The sequence below is a fragment of the Lotus japonicus genome, chromosome 3, assembly GCF_012489685.1.
Source record: "Lotus japonicus ecotype B-129 chromosome 3, LjGifu_v1.2".
Taxonomy (NCBI): domain Eukaryota; kingdom Viridiplantae; phylum Streptophyta; class Magnoliopsida; order Fabales; family Fabaceae; genus Lotus; species Lotus japonicus.
The window spans coordinates 58,038,080-58,056,211 of NC_080043.1; the positions used below are offsets into that span (position 1 = coordinate 58,038,080).

The 18,132-nt window shown below is 35.4% G+C and overlaps 1 protein-coding gene and 1 long non-coding RNA gene across 2 annotated transcripts; one reads left to right on the plus strand and one right to left on the minus strand.

The window, feature by feature from the left end:
• Positions 1 to 8,107: 8,107 nt before the first annotated feature.
• Positions 8,108 to 9,734, minus strand: LOC130742490 (uncharacterized). Its single transcript, XR_009021168.1, has 3 exons — positions 9,534 to 9,734; positions 9,103 to 9,146; positions 8,108 to 8,331 (listed from the first exon to the last, which is right to left on the minus strand). It is a non-coding gene; the product is annotated as an uncharacterized LOC130742490 (long non-coding RNA).
• A 2,454-nt stretch (positions 9,735 to 12,188) lies between these two features.
• On the plus strand, positions 12,189 to 15,079 carry LOC130743439 (transcription factor MYB83-like). The gene is made up of 2 exons (XM_057595688.1): positions 12,189 to 13,546; positions 13,963 to 15,079. The coding sequence occupies exons 1-2, from the start codon at positions 13,290 to 13,292 to the stop codon at positions 14,651 to 14,653; spliced, it is 948 nt and encodes a 315-aa protein (XP_057451671.1). The 5' UTR covers positions 12,189 to 13,289; the 3' UTR covers positions 14,654 to 15,079.
• Positions 15,080 to 18,132: the final 3,053 nt, after the last annotated feature.

Consider the following 18,132-nt stretch of genomic DNA (forward strand, 5'->3'; position numbering starts at 1 on the left):
GAACATAGACTTCCTCTGAGATATAACCATTTAGGAAGGCACTCTTTACGTCCATCTGATGTAGAACTATGTTGTGATTTACTGAGAAAGAGATCAACAGTCTGATTGCCTCCAGTCTTGCTACTGGAGCAAATGTTTCAGTGTAGTCTATTCCTTCCTGCTGGCTGTAGCCTTGAGCAACTAGCCTTGCCTTGTTTCTGTCTACATCTCCTTTCTCATTCAGCTTGTTTCTGAATACCCACTTCGTTCCAATAACATGGACACTCTCAGGCTTCTTCACTAAGCTCCAAACATCGTTCTTGGAAAATTGATTCAGTTCTTCTTCCATGGCCAGAATCCAATCCTTGTCCTGAAGAGCTTCATCTATGGACTTGGGTTCAATTAAGGACACCAATCCTTTCAGACTGAGCAAGGTCTCTTCAGAGGGTCTGAAGGCAGATCTGGTTCTGACTGGTTCGTCTTTGTTGCCCAGAATCAATTCCTTAGGGTGAGCTGCAGTGATTCTGCACTTCTTCAGAGTTTGTGAGTTAGAGGGACCAGCTTCTTCCTCTGGTTCATCTTCCTCTGGCTCATCTTCCTCTGGAGCTTTGCCTTTATCAGAAACATTAATGCTTAAATCTGCAAACTTTTCAACTAGCTTTGACTGGTCAGAGTCAAGCTTATCGTCAAATCTAACATGAATAGATTCTTCAATAGTCTTAGCATCAGTATTATAAAATCTAAAACCTTTAGATCTCTCAGAGTAACCGAGTAATAGACACTTAGAAGACTTAGCATCAAATTTATGCAATCTATCCTTAGTATTGAGAACATAACAAACACAGCCAAAAGGATGAAAATAAGAAATGTTGGGTTTTATGTTCTTCCACAATTCATAAGGAGTCTTATTCAGAATTGGTCTCACAGAGATTCTGTTCTGAATGTAACATGCTGTATTTACTGCCTCTGCCCAAAAGTGCTTAGCCATGCCAGTTTCTTGGAGCATGGTTCTAGCCATCTCCTGAAGAGTTCTGTTCTTCCTCTCAACAACACCGTTTTGTTGAGGAGTTCTGGGACAAGAGAAATCATGTGCAATTCCATAGGAATCAAACAGACTCTCAAACTTGTCATTCTCAAACTCTCCACCATGGTCACTTCTGACACGCACAATCCTACAAGCCTTCTCGTTTTGCACTTGAGCAATGAAGGTAGAGAACACAGCATGAGACTCATCCTTGCGGGTTAGAAACTTTACCCATGTCCAGCGGCTATAGTCATCAACGATAACCATCCCATATCTCTTGCCACCTATAGACTCAGTTTTCACTGGTCCAAAAAGGTCGATATGCAGAAGTTCTAACGGCCTTGAGGTTGAGACAACATTCTTTGCCTTGAAAGGGACTTTTGTGAATTTGCCTTTCTGACATGCTTCACAAAGAGCGTCTGAAGCGAACTTCAGATTGGGTAAGCCCCTGACAAGGTTTAGCTTGCTCAGCTGAGAAATCTTTCTCATACTGGCATGCCCTAACCGTCTATGTCATACCCACTTCTCTTCATTAACAGACAGAAGGCACTTCACATTCTGAGCCTCCAACTCAGATAATCTGATCTTATAGATGTTGTTCTTCCTCTTGCTGTTAAACAGAACAGAGCCATCGATCTGACTTACAGCCCGGCAGGACTTTTGATTGAATATAACATCATAACCCTTGTCAGCTAATTGACTTATAGACAATAAGTTATGTGTTAAGCCGTCTACCAATAACACATTATCAATGCATGGACTACTATCTACACAAATAATACCAGTACCAACAATTTTACCCTTTTCATTTCCTCTAAAGCCAACTTCGCCTCCAGGCTTAAGTTTCAGCTCTCGGAACATACGCCTTTCTCCCGTCATGTGACGCGAGCATCCACTGTCCAGATACCATGATTGGTGTTTCAGTGGAGCTATCAAGGATATCTGCAACATAGATAATCTTGTCCTTAGGTACCCACTTTCTGGGTCCTCTCTTGTTAGTTACCCCAGAGGTTCTGATCACCTTGGGTGTCTCAACATGATATTTTAAAGGAATATTTGCATGATATTTAGTCATAGAGAAAGATCCCTTTTTAAGAGGGTTTTTAGCAACTTTAGCAGGTACAGGATCAGGCAATATGGTACCAGAGGGAACAAAGCATTCATACAAGGATTTAGCTTTAGACACAGAGGGCTCATTTCTAATTGGTTTAGAATAGCCAATGCCATGCATTCCATTTCTGCTTACGCCATAGATCATTGAAGCCATTAAGCTTCTATCTACGCTTTTAGCTAGGAATCTTTGAAAAGACTTTTCATACTTGGATTAATTTCTACAATCAGAGGCATCACAGGCAACAATTTCTTCTAACTTAGCAATCTGGTTCTTAAGCACAGAGTTAGAATTGATCAAGGCATGATTATCATTTTTCAAATCAGAAATAATTTTCTCATGTTCAGAAGGAGTTTTGGAAACAGCAGATAAGTTCTTTTTCAGCTTCTTATGCTTAGACAATAAGGAGTTATACTTATCCATGATATCAGACAATGCATGTTTCAGTTCAGAGGTAGAGAAAGAAGCGAATACCTCATTTTCATCGTTTGAGTTAGGATCTCCTTCTGATTCTGAGTCAGAGTCAACAGCTTCCTTTGACTCTGCTCCTTTGTCTTTGACAATGGCCATGAGTCCTTGGACTTCACCATCAGAGTCAACATCCTCTGACTCTGATTCATCAAATGTCACCATCAGACTCTTCTTTGTCTTGAAGTGCTTCTTTGGCTTCTTGTCCTTCTTCAACTTTGGACAGTCACTTTTGTAGTGCCCTGATTCTTTGCACTCAAAACATGTGACTTCCTTGATTGATGACTTCTTCTGGCCTGAGGACTCATACTTTCCTTTTGCCTTTCCAGAGCCTTTGAACTTGCTCTGCCTGTGCTTCCAGATGCGGTTGAGTCTCTTGGAGATCAGAGTCAGCTCATCTTCATCAGAATCTTCTGATGCTTCTTCAGATTCCTCTTCTTCAGCTTGAAGAGCTTTTGACTTCTCAACCTTAGCCTTTTCAGATTTGGATTTCAAGGCTATGGACTTTTTCCTCAGATCTTGCATCTCTGAGCGCTTCAGCTCATGGCATTTCAAAATGCTGATGAGTTCTTCTAAACTCATATTCTCAACGTCTCTCGTGAGCTCTATTGAAGTCACCAAAGGCATCCAACTTTCAGGAAGACACCTGATGACCCTTATGACATGATCTTTTGTTGTGTAGCTCTTGTTGAGAGGTCGTATGCCAGCTACAAGCAACTGAAATCTGGAGAACATTTCTTCAATGGCCTCATTTGGCTCCATGATGAAGGATTCATACTTTTGGATCAAAGACAATGCCTTTGATTCTTTGACTTTCTTGTTTCCTTCATGAGACATCTTCAGAGATTCGAAAATGCCTTTTGCAAACTCACGATCTGTAATCTTCTGGTACTCTTCATAGGAAATAGCACTTAGAAGAATTGCTCTTGCTTTGTGATGTTGTGAGTACAGCTTCTTTTGATCTGCAGTCATCTCTGACCTTGGGGTCTTCTTGCCATCTGCATCAACTGGACGCTCGTAGCCATCCACAATAATATCCCAGAGATCTGCATCGAAACCCAGAAAGAAACTTTCCAGTCTATCTTTCCAATATTCGAACCTTTGACCGTCACACATAGGAGGCTTTGCATTGTAACCATCTCTTTGAGTTTCACTGGTGGTGGCAGCCATTGTTTTTCACACCGGCCCGGATCACTGAACACTGTTAGGTGTGGTAATCAGAACTTGCGCTCTGATACCAATTGAAGGTATGAAAAACGGTAGAAAGGGGGGGTTTGAATAACGTTTTCAGTATAAGACTTCCACCTTAAAGATTTTGACAAATATTTCGAGAACTTAAGTGCTAAAGATAAGAGATAGAAAAGCACACAAGGATTTTATCCTGGTTCACTTGATAAATCACTCAAGCTACTCCAGTCCACCCGTTAAGGTGATTTCTTCCTTCTTAGAATGAAGGCAATCCACTAATCAGGTAAGAGTTACAACTGCACTTGAAACCTACAAGTGACTAACAATTACACTGACTTAGCTCACACTAAGATTCACTCTCTTAGTCTTCTCTAGGATCCGATCAACCTTGATCTCCTAAAGGAACTAAACAAACTGTTTATCAAAGAATTGTTTACAAGAGATTTGCTTCTAAAAAGCTAATAGTAAACTCAATGAATTTCAGATGAAAGAAAACTTAGAAGATATTTGAATATGTCTTGCGTATGTGAATGCTTCTTCTAGCCGTTTCTTTCAGTCTTCAGCCTCTTTATATACTCCAAGGATTAGGGTTGAGCGATGCATGGGAAATGCTACCGTTGGAGGGCAGTTCTGGAAAATCCAGCTTCTGCTGTGGCTGAGAACGTTAGGTAGGTCGTCAGGAAGGTACAGTAGCTTTTGTACTTGGATAGCGACGCGACCTTTAAACCTAGGAGACTTCTGATCAGGGGAATGCTTCATATTGGAACTTGTGAAGCCGGTTGATCAGAGTCAGAGGGAAAGCACAGATCCTCTGACCATTGTATCTTCTGATTCTGAACTCAGAGGGAAGAACATGGCCTTCAGAGTTTCTTGCTTCTGGACTTCAGAGTTTCCACTATTCAGCTTCTGGATCTTCAGAGTCTTCTACACCATCAGAACATCTGAACCTTCAGTGTTTCTTGGTTATCAGAACTTCTGAGTCTTCAGAGCTTCTAGTGACTGAGTCCACATCAGAGTTTGTATAACTTCAGAACTTCTGAAGCTTTTCCACTGTTCATACTGAACATGGTGAATGCGAAAGCGTTGCTTGGGTAGCTCTTTATACACAGTGCTTCTGATTTGTGTGAGATTGAGTTGAGGTCAGAACCTGCAAATAGCACACTCAGAAAAACACGTTAGAGTACCACAATTGTTCATATCAAAAGGTTAACTTGTAATCATCAAAACATAGAGTTGTACTACTAGATCAAAACTTGATCTTACAGGCACTACTTTCGACTACTTCCCGTCACTGGAGGTTACTCGTGACGTGGTTCTCTACTTACAGCGGGGGCTGTAAATATATTGTACATTAGTTGTGTAAATCTTTCGTCGATGAGTCTTTATTTCGACAAGTCTTTTATTTACTTAAAACAAATATCGAAAAAAAAAATTCACGTTTTTCCGCTTTATTTTCTTTTTGGTTACTAAAGTGACGCCACCGAAATCGGGGTGTTACAAAAGTTATCCTAAGGGCGCTAAGCAAGATCACGAATTTAAGCGTAAAAAAGTAACGGTTGAGTAAAAATGGGTTTATAACTCAGATTTTAGAAGTACGGCACCACGGCGAGAATCTAAGCGCATGGGTCCTGATTATGAAGTGTATAGTAGGTATAGAAGGTATTTGAAAGAAGAAATTAAGTTAATCTGACATTTTATCAAAAAGCTCCAAATTTTGACCACAAAAAGATATAGAAAAAGACATCAGAAATAAGAAAAGGTAGCAAGGATAGTGATGGTTACCTCGGTATCAATCCAATGCAAATGGAATCACGACGATTGGGCAAGAACTGAACGAACGACGCATGAATCCTCTCCTCTCCCTCCTTCACAACCTTGGGCTGAATATAATGAGAGAAATCTAATTTTGTCTCCTTTTATAGGAGAGAGAAAATGAGGAAAAAGAGAGATTTCGCGGGTTCGAGTGGTTTTGTACTTTCATCTGCTGATTTTAAGTAAGTATTCGGCTATAGAACGCCGAAACTTATTTCGAGGCTCTTTTAAATGGAGAAAATGATTTAAATGCAATCTGCATCTGAATATGCCACATAACTACTTTTTGCAATTGACATCGGATGAGAAAATTTCTTTCGCAAGAAAGATTCCTAGCAGCGAAGGGATTGAGACAACACGGGTGGAATTTCCGAAAGAAGCTTCGAATGGAAAAAACTTTTATACAGGGTCTCGTTCGAGTCCCGGTGGAGATAAAGTCTACCTTTATTGAGTCTCCTGAAAGCAAAAACTATCGAGTTTACAATCAAAAGTTTTGTAATGGAACATAGGTCAAGGGAAAAATACCCTGAAGACCTAATATTTTTTGCTGATTTGAAATATAGCCTAAACAGTGCTCTAGTACAGGGAATACCTTTTCCGGACACTCTCGACCTTAGTCGGGTGTGAAAACGACTCATGCTAACATTCAAACTGACTATAGTCCTATAATAAAACATATTCTGAACATCCTTCGTCATACCAATTGCCAAAACATCAAACACGTGTAACTAGGAAGTGACACCTAGGTTGTTTCCCAAGGATTATTGTTTGAACAAAGATCCAATACACAAAAACGTACACACACTGGGGGGTTTTATGATTCATTTGAAGTAGGAAAGCAAAATATATTAAGCAAATTAACAAATCGATTAAAACAAACGAACCCCTTTGTTCAGTATATCGCTACTCAATCATTGGTACGAATGATTAATTCTTTCTTATTAATTCCCCAACTCGTGAGAACTAATTAACTAAGCGATAATTAATTCACAGTTTCCTAAACTAAGCGATTGAGAAACGGTTACGAACTAAGCGAACATGCATCACTCTTATTTCTAAAACTACGGAATTAAGCAAACCCTAGATCCGAAACAGAGATGAAGAGAACTACGTTAGAGGAAATTCTACGTTAAAAACTGTACCTCAAGAATTTGATATACTTTGCAAAGGGATTCGATCCATGGAAGTTAGCCTTCCATGGATGGAGCGGAAACAGCAAAAATATTAGAGAAGATAGGGAGTAAAAGCATAAACCCTAGCAGAACCCTAATAATTGACTGAAAAACGAAATAGAGCTGAGATCAAATAGAGCTGGGATCTTACACAAATCAGATAGAATCCTAAAATAACAAACTTAAATAAGAGTTGAGATCAAATCCAAATAGAGCTGCGTTCAAATCCTAATAAAACTCAAATCAAATCCTAAAGATAGAATCCTAAAATAACAAACTTAAATAAGATAGAATCCGAAAGATAAATTATTTCGAAATTAAATCCTAATAAAACTAAAATACAATCTTCTTTCAGCACAAATACAATCTTCAATCTACAATTCCCAAAATGCCCTTGTTGCCAAATATAACCTGAAAACAATTATAAACCTAATTAGACCTCAAAATATAAATACATTCCAAACAAAGTCAATTAAGCACAAAGAACCATCAATAATGGCAAATTAAGGTTATGAGAAGTGGGTAAAAGATTGTTCATCAGTCGGGAACAAATAAAATAATAACAATTAAAACTGGGTCTTACACAAATCACGTCCATTGTAGCTAATATCACTTCTTTGTGACGGATATATTCTATCACTGAAATTTCATCACTGAATCATTAATTATTTTCAATGTTTCTTATATTTAACTAGTGCGTTAACCCGTGCGCTGCACGGGGGATATTCATTTTTTTTTTGTGTATTATTTTTTAATAAAATTGTGTATTTTTTGAAGATATTTTAAGGATTAAAAGAAGTACATTCATTTTAGATATAAGAAATCATAAATTTGTATTTTTTTGTGTATGGAAGGTTTGTTTTTGTTTTTTTGAATTGCTACTTTGTTTTTAGGTTTAAATACTCTAGAGGTCCTGGAATTGTCTGCTGTACGAAAATAAGTCCCTGAAAATTTTTTTCCCGATTCCGAATCCCTGGAATTTTTTTTAATCAGAATAAGTCTCTGCTCGTGTTTCCGGCCTATGCGTGTGGCTCAATTTTTGCCGAGTCATTTATTCCACGTGGCTTTTCTATTTTTTTAAATACACATGGATTAAAAAAATAAAATTAAACATGTAAATTTAAAATTAAAAACTAATTAACGCTAAATCCCTAAAAATATTTTAATTTTAAATTTTAATTAAATAAGCTTAGCCATCTATCCTTTGATAGAAAATGAGGAATTCTATTCTTCTATTACATGTCCTCCACATGCAATATGAGATGGTATTCCATTTATAGAAGAGTAATTCATAATCAATACATAATACCCCAATTTAAAATATTAAATAGACATAAAGCTAATGCTTTGTGGTTACATAACAAATAATGATGACACTTAAACACACTTAATACATAATAGCTCATAACCACTCATTTTTGTAACAGTGAAACCTTTATTTTCTAATAAAAAGTACATTATAATTGCTGATGTAACAGATGAAAATTAAAACTTTTTGTTTCTGCTTACCGGAAAGTTTGAACTTGGTTAGAACAACAATATCCTTATGAAAGTTGGGAGATTTCAGAAACAAATAGCTGCACGTAACACATAAATTTGAGAAAACTGAAATAAGAGAATATGCACTTTCAATGAATTTTCATTTTCCACTACTGTAGGAGAAATATGACAAAAAATCTACCTTCATAATTAATGACTACAATGCAAAAATTATAACCAAGATATGTTCTCATTTTTAAGAAATATGATCACACTCCTAAGAATAGCACTAATTAATTGGAAACATACATAAGACAACATGCAATTTATATATTTAACTATTTATAACAGAAAGTGAACCAAGTCAGCAACCTATGTTCTAATTATTCCCTATTGTTTTTTAATCCCAATGGCCAATAGCAATAATCCAAGCAGTTTTTTTTTCCTTAATTCAGAGAAGAAAACTAATTATTCACATGCAATAAAACTCCAAAACCGCAGACCTGAGTAATTATGTGAACCATTTTCTCAAGCACATACATGACAATTAAGCAAATTGAAGCAAAGCTCTCACCATTTCTCAAAAGTTAGAAATAGGTAAATAAAAATAGCATGACAGAATAGATATAAGATTTCAATTTAGAAACAAAGAAGAGGTTAAAACAAAGCTGTAGAATAAGGTTAAAGGGTTCAATTTAGATAAGTAGAATAAGAGCACCTCTCTTTTGCTGCGTCATCTTAAACTGAGTTCACAATATTGAACCCACACCAAAACAATCAACAATGGTGAAATGCTAAACAAAACTAAAATTCTGCAATGGCAAGGGGGAACACACACATGTATATAGGAAATGCTCACACCTATGCACCTTGATTCTTTGGATGCTTCTTTGATATTTGAAGGCAGTATCCCCTGCAAAATTGGAATCCAAAAATGTGAGTTCTCTCAGATGAGATAATAATAATACAAAGCAACAAATTCAGCAACAAATAATAATAAAAACAAAAATGGTATCCTTGATTCAGCATCCATACAGAATAGAGCAGAATTGAAACCCCAACAAAGGCTTGAAGAAAATTAAGGAACTTGAGAACGTTAGGCGCCAACATCAACATTTATCCGCAATTATTCAATGGGGAAAACACTTTGGAAGGAACAAAGGGATACTAATCTAGGGGTTTCACTCTGCATCTTCTTCCTGATATATATTTTTATTAGTTTTCGAGTCAAAACTTCCTCCGTTCTGCAATCAAGTTAAAAATTTATAAATTTTCCAGTTTCCTTTTAGTTTAGGGTTACCTTTGCGTCTTTGATTTATTCCAGCCATGACTCAATCATGATCTCTCCTTCCTTTTTCTCCTGCTATTCATGTAGATGGCATGGATCCCTGCTCGAGACATCGTGCTCACTCGTGCTAGATGAGACCTTCCTCGAACAATCACATAAATTCAAGTCAAAAGCATACTGATAAGAAAATCCCAGGTGAGAAAAGCACGTCAAAAAGACAAATCGAGGTAGAGAGAAAGATTGGATCCCCAAAACATTCAATAAGAACAAAGAAAATGAGTGAAAGAGTTGGTTACCATAATGTGTTGGTGCTTAGAGTGATTCATAATTGCACCGGAAAGTCATTTAGGAGCGGAATTAGGTTTCATACTTCTACGGAATTAGGTTTCCTTGATGTGTTGCTTACCTTCCCCGATTCGGCTAGAAAAAAAAAAGCAGTCAAAACTAAATTAACTTGAATCACAACATGGTTTGTAAAAAGAAAGAAGAAATAGAATGAAAAGATGCACTGAAGGGTGAGATGAGATATGAAAGAGACGGGGCGGCAAATGGGGCTTCAGAGGATGGAACCTGAATATGGCGCAATATCCTTCCAAATTGGCAAAAAAATTCCAATTCTAACGTGGACGAATTTAATTTTAATAAAACCGCGTGGAATAATTTGTAATGTTTCTATTTAATGCTTGATTGATTGATTGATTTATTTATTAATATATGGACTAATTAATTTTGACCAATCAAAATTAAAAGATTTAGACCAATCAGCAATAGCTATGTGGAAATTCAATGAAAACAACCAATAGAATGCTGACATTTGGAAATTATAAAGCAATATGACCCACTTTGGTGGATGAGCCTTATATATTATTAAGATTTAAATTGCAGCCAAACTCAACCTGATAACTAAAAGGTACATAGAATTTTTTTGAAATGTCCATTACTAAGTTTAACAGTTCACTAAATTTCAAATAAATAAATTAAGATTATGAGACGTTGCTTTGATACCCACCCTTATAAGTTATAACAGCGGAGGATTTGATACTTTTTAAAAATATGACACATGACTCATTTGACAGTCAAGACATGATATAATAAGATATGATAGAAAAATTGGATAGTAACATAGGATGGGATAAGCTTTCATCATTAATTCAATCCTAAGAATCTAAGATCTAATGATATTTAATGGTAATTTCAAAAAAAATTCAAAAAATTTCAATTTCAAAAAAAAATGATATTTAATGGTGCACTAGTGGGCCAAAAACAAAATCCACCCTAGTATTTGCCTATAAATAGGAAACAATGGGTATGGTGACACCTTATATTGTTTGTTTAGGTTACAAAAACAAGAGTATGTGATGGTCTTTTTTTTTTTGGTCAATGTATGTGTTGGTCATAGTAGAGATTTTATTTTCATGATAATAAGGGGCTAAAAGCCCAAAATAAGAGAATCAGCCCCGTTACATTACATAAGAGTACTCAAAACATCTTGACCAAAAAAAAAAAAAAGAGTACTAAAAACATCAAACATAAAAGGAGACTAAAAGCAGGGAGTGCCCAAGGTATAGCAAAGTCGTCCACGTATCAATCTCAAAATTTCATAATAGCTGTTTGAACATTAACAATAACATGACAAGACTGCAGTTCCCAAGTGTCTGTGCTTAATTCATCAGTTGCAAGGTGGATACAATAAAAGAACAATCATCATAAGTATGTGCAGAATGACTAGAAATTAAAGGGCATTCATTATCCTTATTCAAGTTGATTCTCCTTTTACTCGTATAGGAGTGGGGATCTACTTTACTCCTCTTATTATAAAGATTTTGAGATCCTATATATTCATACATTCCAACCTTGCTATTTTAGTTGCTTAAACACTATTCTGGTAGGTCTAAGCTGCCACATAAAATTTAAGCAACTATGCAGATTTCGCTCTAACCATGGTTTCTTATTTTACTTTTAGTTGGGTCTCATTATATCTCATATATTGATATTATATCAAGTTCATGACATTATTCAAAGTCATGAATGAAAGATAAAATATAATTTTTTAGTTAAAAAGCAAGCAGAAACAAAATAAGCAAGCGCTGCTTAAATAAGAACGTTGCTAAAATTTAAATAATAAGAACTGTCATATCATATTGCTCCAATAGTTGCCTAAAATAAACAACGTTACTTAAGTGTTTCAATTGAGTTAAACATGCATTGGAGATGCTCTTAGTGCCTTTAGCAATTCTGCAGCCTAGAATTTCTTTTTATGGTTCTTCAATGCGCTTTTGAATGTATTTTACCACTTAAACTAACTACCAACAGATTTGCCAGAGGATTCATAAGGATACATAAAGTATATATAGGGAAAGTGCCCACATTCTAGAAGGGAAAAAATAAAGTAGAATTCCAGCCTACACCAACAAATAAATGGTGTAATTAAACACGGGTAATTTGCTGTAAAATTAAAGACATAATTTGGCAACTATTTCACAGCTCATTAGTGTTGTAATGTATTTCCTAGTTTACGCTAGAAAATTAAAAAATAAAAATAACAGGAGGTAAGTGATGTGTAATAACAACTAAAAGGAGACTTTGGTCTCTCCGGTTCAAGTTTATTTTGCAGCTTTATAATCATGTAAAAGAAAACTGAATTTGTCAATGCATTTTGTCCTTGCACGAAAAAGATGGCCGGAGAAGTCAATGATCTGGTGCCCTGTTTCTTTCTTTCTTTTTCTAAATTTCTCACAGATGATTCACCTTTTGTTTGGCTTAATGATCAACTAATCTCTTATCATCAAGTGGCTGTGACTGCTTTCAGATCAGATCACCAACTCTATACTAGGTTTGGGATTCTCTCTCTCTAAGGTATGACCATGTATATCCTCCACAAGAATCATTCTATTCAAGAGGAACATCAATATTATGGTGGGGTCAAGTCAGCTCTCTAAGCAAACTTTCTCTTTTCTTTTTCTATGCATAAGAGGTGACCCTAAACTTTACTTCAAGGACAACATGAATTAATCACCTGTTTGTTCTCTGATCTGCATCTATTTGTGTGTATGTATAGACACACAATGACAATAAACATACATGAAATATTGATTTACATGGGCGGAAAGCTCCAAATATCTTCGGAGATGAGAAGGCGTGTATGGTATATCGATGCACACATATTTGAGTCTGTCTTACTTATTCTTTTTTAGGGTGAAACTTAAGCATGTGTGGATCTTATGCTAAAATAATTAATTAGCAAAATCTATATAGCCATATAGGCGATCATGTCCATTATGTGCCGTCCTAGCTTTTATTCATTATGATTCTTATATTTGTTCTACATATATATCTTCAACTACACGTGTGGGGGATTATGTGAAATGGAAGCAAATAACTTGGCTTGGTTACAAAACAAACTCGTATATACGTTTGATATACTGTGGCACCCTATGAATGACTCATGTGTGATGATTACCTTGTGAGTGAAGAAATTAAAATTAGAAAAGAAAAAAGACACGGCCATGCATGGAGTCAAAGACAAGACGACCATTATCAATCCCTCATGTCACTCTCCAAACCGTTTTCTACTAGACTCAGCAACCAACTTCCTCTCTCTCACTTACCTATTTTGTAAGCAAACCCCACAACCATCACCATCATCATCATCTTCATTCATCATTCATTCCCTCCCCATGAAGCTTCTTTGTAATATTTCTCCCTCTATATATAATTATATAAATCCTTTTGTAATGAGGAACATTGGGGGCCCTAGCAGCTAGTACAATGAGGAAGCCCGAGAACAAGAGCAAGGTTAGAAAGGGGTTGTGGTCACCAGAAGAAGATGAGAAGCTGACGAAGTACATGGTGAACAATGGACAAGGTTGTTGGAGCGATGTGGCAAGAAATGCTGGGTTGCAAAGGTGTGGGAAAAGTTGTCGGCTTCGATGGATCAATTACTTGAGGCCTGATCTTAAACGAGGTGCATTCTCACCCCAAGAACAGGACCTCATCATCCATTTGCATTCCCTTCTTGGAAACAGGTCAATCAATTTTTCTAGTCCATATATCCCATATTTCTTAGTATTACCAAATTTAGATTTATGCATCATTAGCATTAACAACTCATCCACTAAGCTAGCACACATGCATATTTTCACATACACTGTAAAATCAAGTTATATCCTTGAAGCACCTATCCATTACCTTTACCTGGCAATAAATTAAGAGCAATAAAGACTGACAGATGTGTCGTGTGTTCGAGGGCTGAAACCCTTTGTCTCCATTTGGTATCTCATTCTCTGTCCCACCAATTATAGGCGCTGCATATCTGTATTGGTCAAGGCTATTCATTAGCTTCCATGCAAAGCATTCCTTAGTTACGCCCACACACTATTTAAGATTAACTTCTACTATAAGCAAATTGTCCTGACATTTTAATATGTTTTCACTTTATAAGATGGTCTCAAATAGCGGCACGCTTGCCAGGGCGAACTGACAATGAAATCAAAAACTTTTGGAACTCCACAATCAAGAAAAGACTCAAGAACTTGTCAACAACCTCAACCTCACCAAATGCAAGCGAATCCACTTCTGAGCCTAACAAAGACCACAACATGGGAGGGTTTAATATTTCTGCACAACATCAATATGCAAGCTACATGCCCATGTTCAATTCATATCCATCATCACTATCAATGCAAACCACCACAGTTCTCAACACCATGATTGAAGGGTTGCCTATGCTGGAGCATGGAATTATAAACATGCCACCTAATGGAGGATACTTCAACAGTACAGGACCATGCTTCTCACAAAGTGGAGTAGTTGAAAATGACAATAATGGAGTGCTTGGGAGTGTAAATATTGGAGTAGAAGGGGATGTGTTTGTTCCTCCTCTAGAGAATTATGTTAGAAATTCTTGTACTAACCATAACCTGATCAGAGTGGAGAGTATGCGCAAGAAAGAAACTAACAATAGTTACTTTGATGACATAAACAACAATATCCTTCATAATAATTGCCACAATAAGAAATCTGAAAATGGAGTAGAGAATTTATTTCAAGAACAGTTAACCATGGGAGAGTGGGACTTTGAGGAGTTGATGAAAGATGTTTCTTCCTTTCCGTTTCTTGATTTTTCAACCTGATCCAATCACAGTTCTCCTTTTCCTCTCCCCCCTCCCCCTTATAAGACCTTCTGGGGATCCCAATTGCCAAGTTAAAACCTCCAGAAACTATGAACTTCTATAAAGAGTGATCTCCTTACACCTTGTAACATATTTTGGCCATTATACCAATTTACAAATTAACGAGTGCAAGTAGGTCAGAAATTAAAGTCCAACCTATATTCCTGGATATCCACAGATGATATCGTGTAATTAATCTTGCAAGTAAATTTGTGTATTATCATGATATACACTGAAATTGTAGTTAATTACAATAATCTTTTATCTGTGAAAAGAAGCCTGAATAAATTTTTGACACATTATTTTCTTTGTTCAACTCAATTTCTTGAGGATAGTATTTGTACTTGTTATTATATATCAAATTGTTAACCTGAATTAATAGGCTTTGTGAGTGTCCACCACATGTTTGGTGATGTATAGTTAACCTAAATTAATAGGCTTTGTGTAGCATCTACCACTTGTTTGGTGATGTACCGGTACTCCATTTGTAACTAACTTATAAATATAAGATTTGTAGCCACGTGAAATAAGGTTTGAAATTTGAAAAAATCATAGTAAAATAGTTGGACAAAAATTAGCTGAAAATTATCGAAGGAAACTCCCTTCCCCAATCCCCATTTTCAAGATTGAATTGAATGTGATTAGAGTCTAATAAATTTGATTGTCCTCTTAATATCTTGGAAGCAATCATATTTGCTTCGCTTATTCTTTATATATATACTTGGAGGACTAAATTAATCATTAAAGTAACTCCACTCGGATTAATTTTTGTTTTGCATGCCCAGTGATAATCATATATGGAAGTTAGTTATAAGCTAAATGGTTGAATTCTAAGAGTAATTATAACTTCAACTTTGATTTCAAGCGTTGAAATAGAACTAATAATAATTATTATTATTATTATATTGACAAATGAAACACATGCCATTGAATACTAGATAATTATCAGGAAGTGAATGTAAAGCAACTTAATTTGAAATGACAAGTAATTAACAAGAAATGGGATCCAACAGACACTACAAGAAAATTAGCATTTAGAGGTAGTGCTTTTTTTAATATGGAGGGGCTAACTAAGATACAGCACCAAGGTCATGACTTCACTAACATGAACATCATGTTTTATCCTAGTGCTTTTGAATTTTGATATCATTTCCCACCCATACTATATAATGTGTTTTTACATACAGATTATTTCGATTGGGAGTGGTAATTAATACTTTGTCTCACCAGTCACCATAACCTGTAATTCTTTCATTTTTATTATTTTCAAAAAAACAGAATAGTAATAATATTCATAAAAAAATATATAATTAATGAAATAATTACCTCAATAAGAATGAGCACATCATAGAGAGGAAAAAAAACGAGAGCTTAAGTTTAAGTTAATTGTTCGCAGTATTAAACTTATATTTAAGTTAACTTAGAATAACAGATTTAATTAGCTTAATTATATACAAGTTTATTCGACTACAATAGATGTATTATGATTTATTTTCATAAACTACTTGAAGCAGTTTATATAGTTTAATACATTATTATCTATTTTAAACCAGCTGAATGCTTTCTATTTTCATAAGTCTGCCAAATCACAAAATTGTATAAAAATCATTAGTTACACAATAAAATTAAAAATGTTTAACAGTTATTTTAGTGATAACTACTTTTTTTTATTTCCCTTACCGACTTGCATGAAGAAAACAAGTTATTCCTCCAAGACATCCACTTGTTCTATTAAAGCATCAACTCTTCAGCAACTTGCAAGTTGCAACTAACCACAAAGTGAACCTAACATAAACATTTTCATCCAAAAATTTAGGAAGAGTTTGTTTAAATTATAGGACCATATTGCTTAACCAAAAAAAAAATTATAGGACCATATTTCAAGTAGGGATGGCAATGGGTCCGAGACCCAGTAGGTACCCGCAAAAAATACCCACGATGGGTAGGGTAAAAACCCACTATATGGGTATGAGATTGGGTATGGGTAATTACCCGCAAAATTTAGTGGGTACATGTGCGGGTATGGGGACTATAGTACCCACCCCGCCTCATACCCGCACCCATTATATACATATAATATAATATATATATATATATATATATATTAATAAAACTTATATACCGTATACTTTTCTCTATAAATTTAAACAATACCTTTTGTTTGAAAAAAAAAACAATACCTTTAAAATTTTATTTAAACTTGTTGAGTGTTGACATTTCAAATTTTATTATAAAGAGATAAAATATTAGAAACTGAAATTTTTTTAATTTAAAAGTATATCTTAAATTTAAATTTGGTTAGAAACCGAAAATCTTAACTACTATGAGATTATTATAGGAAAAATATATTAATAAATCTGACTTTTGGTTGATATAATCATAGCCTAGAAATGAAAAAAAGATTAGTTTTAATTGATTAGCAATTATCAAGAAACTTATTGGAAATTACCAACCTAAGATCATACATTTCCAACTTGCCACTAAATCTTTTCAACTTCTGATACAAACCCTATTTCATTATCATCAGGCCGTTTCTTTCTCATACACTATTTCTTTCTCATACATGCGTTATATTATGTTATATTGTGAGACTAAGGTGTTGAATTTATACTTAATGTATTTCGATGATGTTTTGTATTTTTAATTAATGTGTTTCTATTTTATAATAGCAATCATGTTCTTTTTCATTGAAAAATGCAAATACGAAAAATTATATGTTATTTAAGTAAATTGCGGGTATTGGGTACGGGTACGGACATATATGTACCCATAGGGTACGGGGATGGGCACTGAAGTTGTTACCCACGCGGGTATGGGGACGGGTGCGGGTATGTTTTTAAAATGCGGGTATGGGGATGGGTACTATAGTACCCTACCCAAACTCTACTCATTGTCATCCCTAATTCCAAGGAACAATGTTTCCCGGAATCCTATTATCAGGAATTTTATTACTGCGTCAAATATTGAAAAACTATTTTGGTTAGGGTTTAATATTCTGATGCACATTGTTAAATTTATTTAATAAAAAATTTTAAAAATAAAAAATATGTTAATTAAAATGAAGTGAAATAAAGCACCTGTTACTGCGGTTATGTGTTAGCGGTAACAGCAGTTGAACAGCTATATTGTGTGGCGAAGTAATAGATCAATTATTCAAGTTGTACGCAAAACATCAGTATTAGAACCCCTCTAATACAGGGATTCTACATGGAATCACAGTATTAGGCCTTTTTTTTCTCCTCTTCTATTACTGCGGTTACATATGGAATCGCATTATCGATCAGAGCTCATCTAAACCAGCGATTCAACACAGGACCGCGGTATTAGAGCCCTATTTTTTGCTTTTCTTCTATAACGGCAGTTCAACACAGAACTGCAATATTAGGTTTACTTTTTATTCCATCTTTCTTGTTAATAGGACTGCACAACTACATTTAGGA

Coding starts and splice junctions, on each gene's coding strand:
- LOC130743439 (XM_057595688.1), top strand. CDS start 13,290: ATGAGGAAGCCCGAGAACAAGAGCAAGGTTAGAAAGGGGTTGTGGTCA. Junction 13,547..13,962: donor CATTCCCTTCTTGGAAACAG/GTCAATCAATTT, acceptor TCACTTTATAAG/ATGGTCTCAAATAGCGGCAC.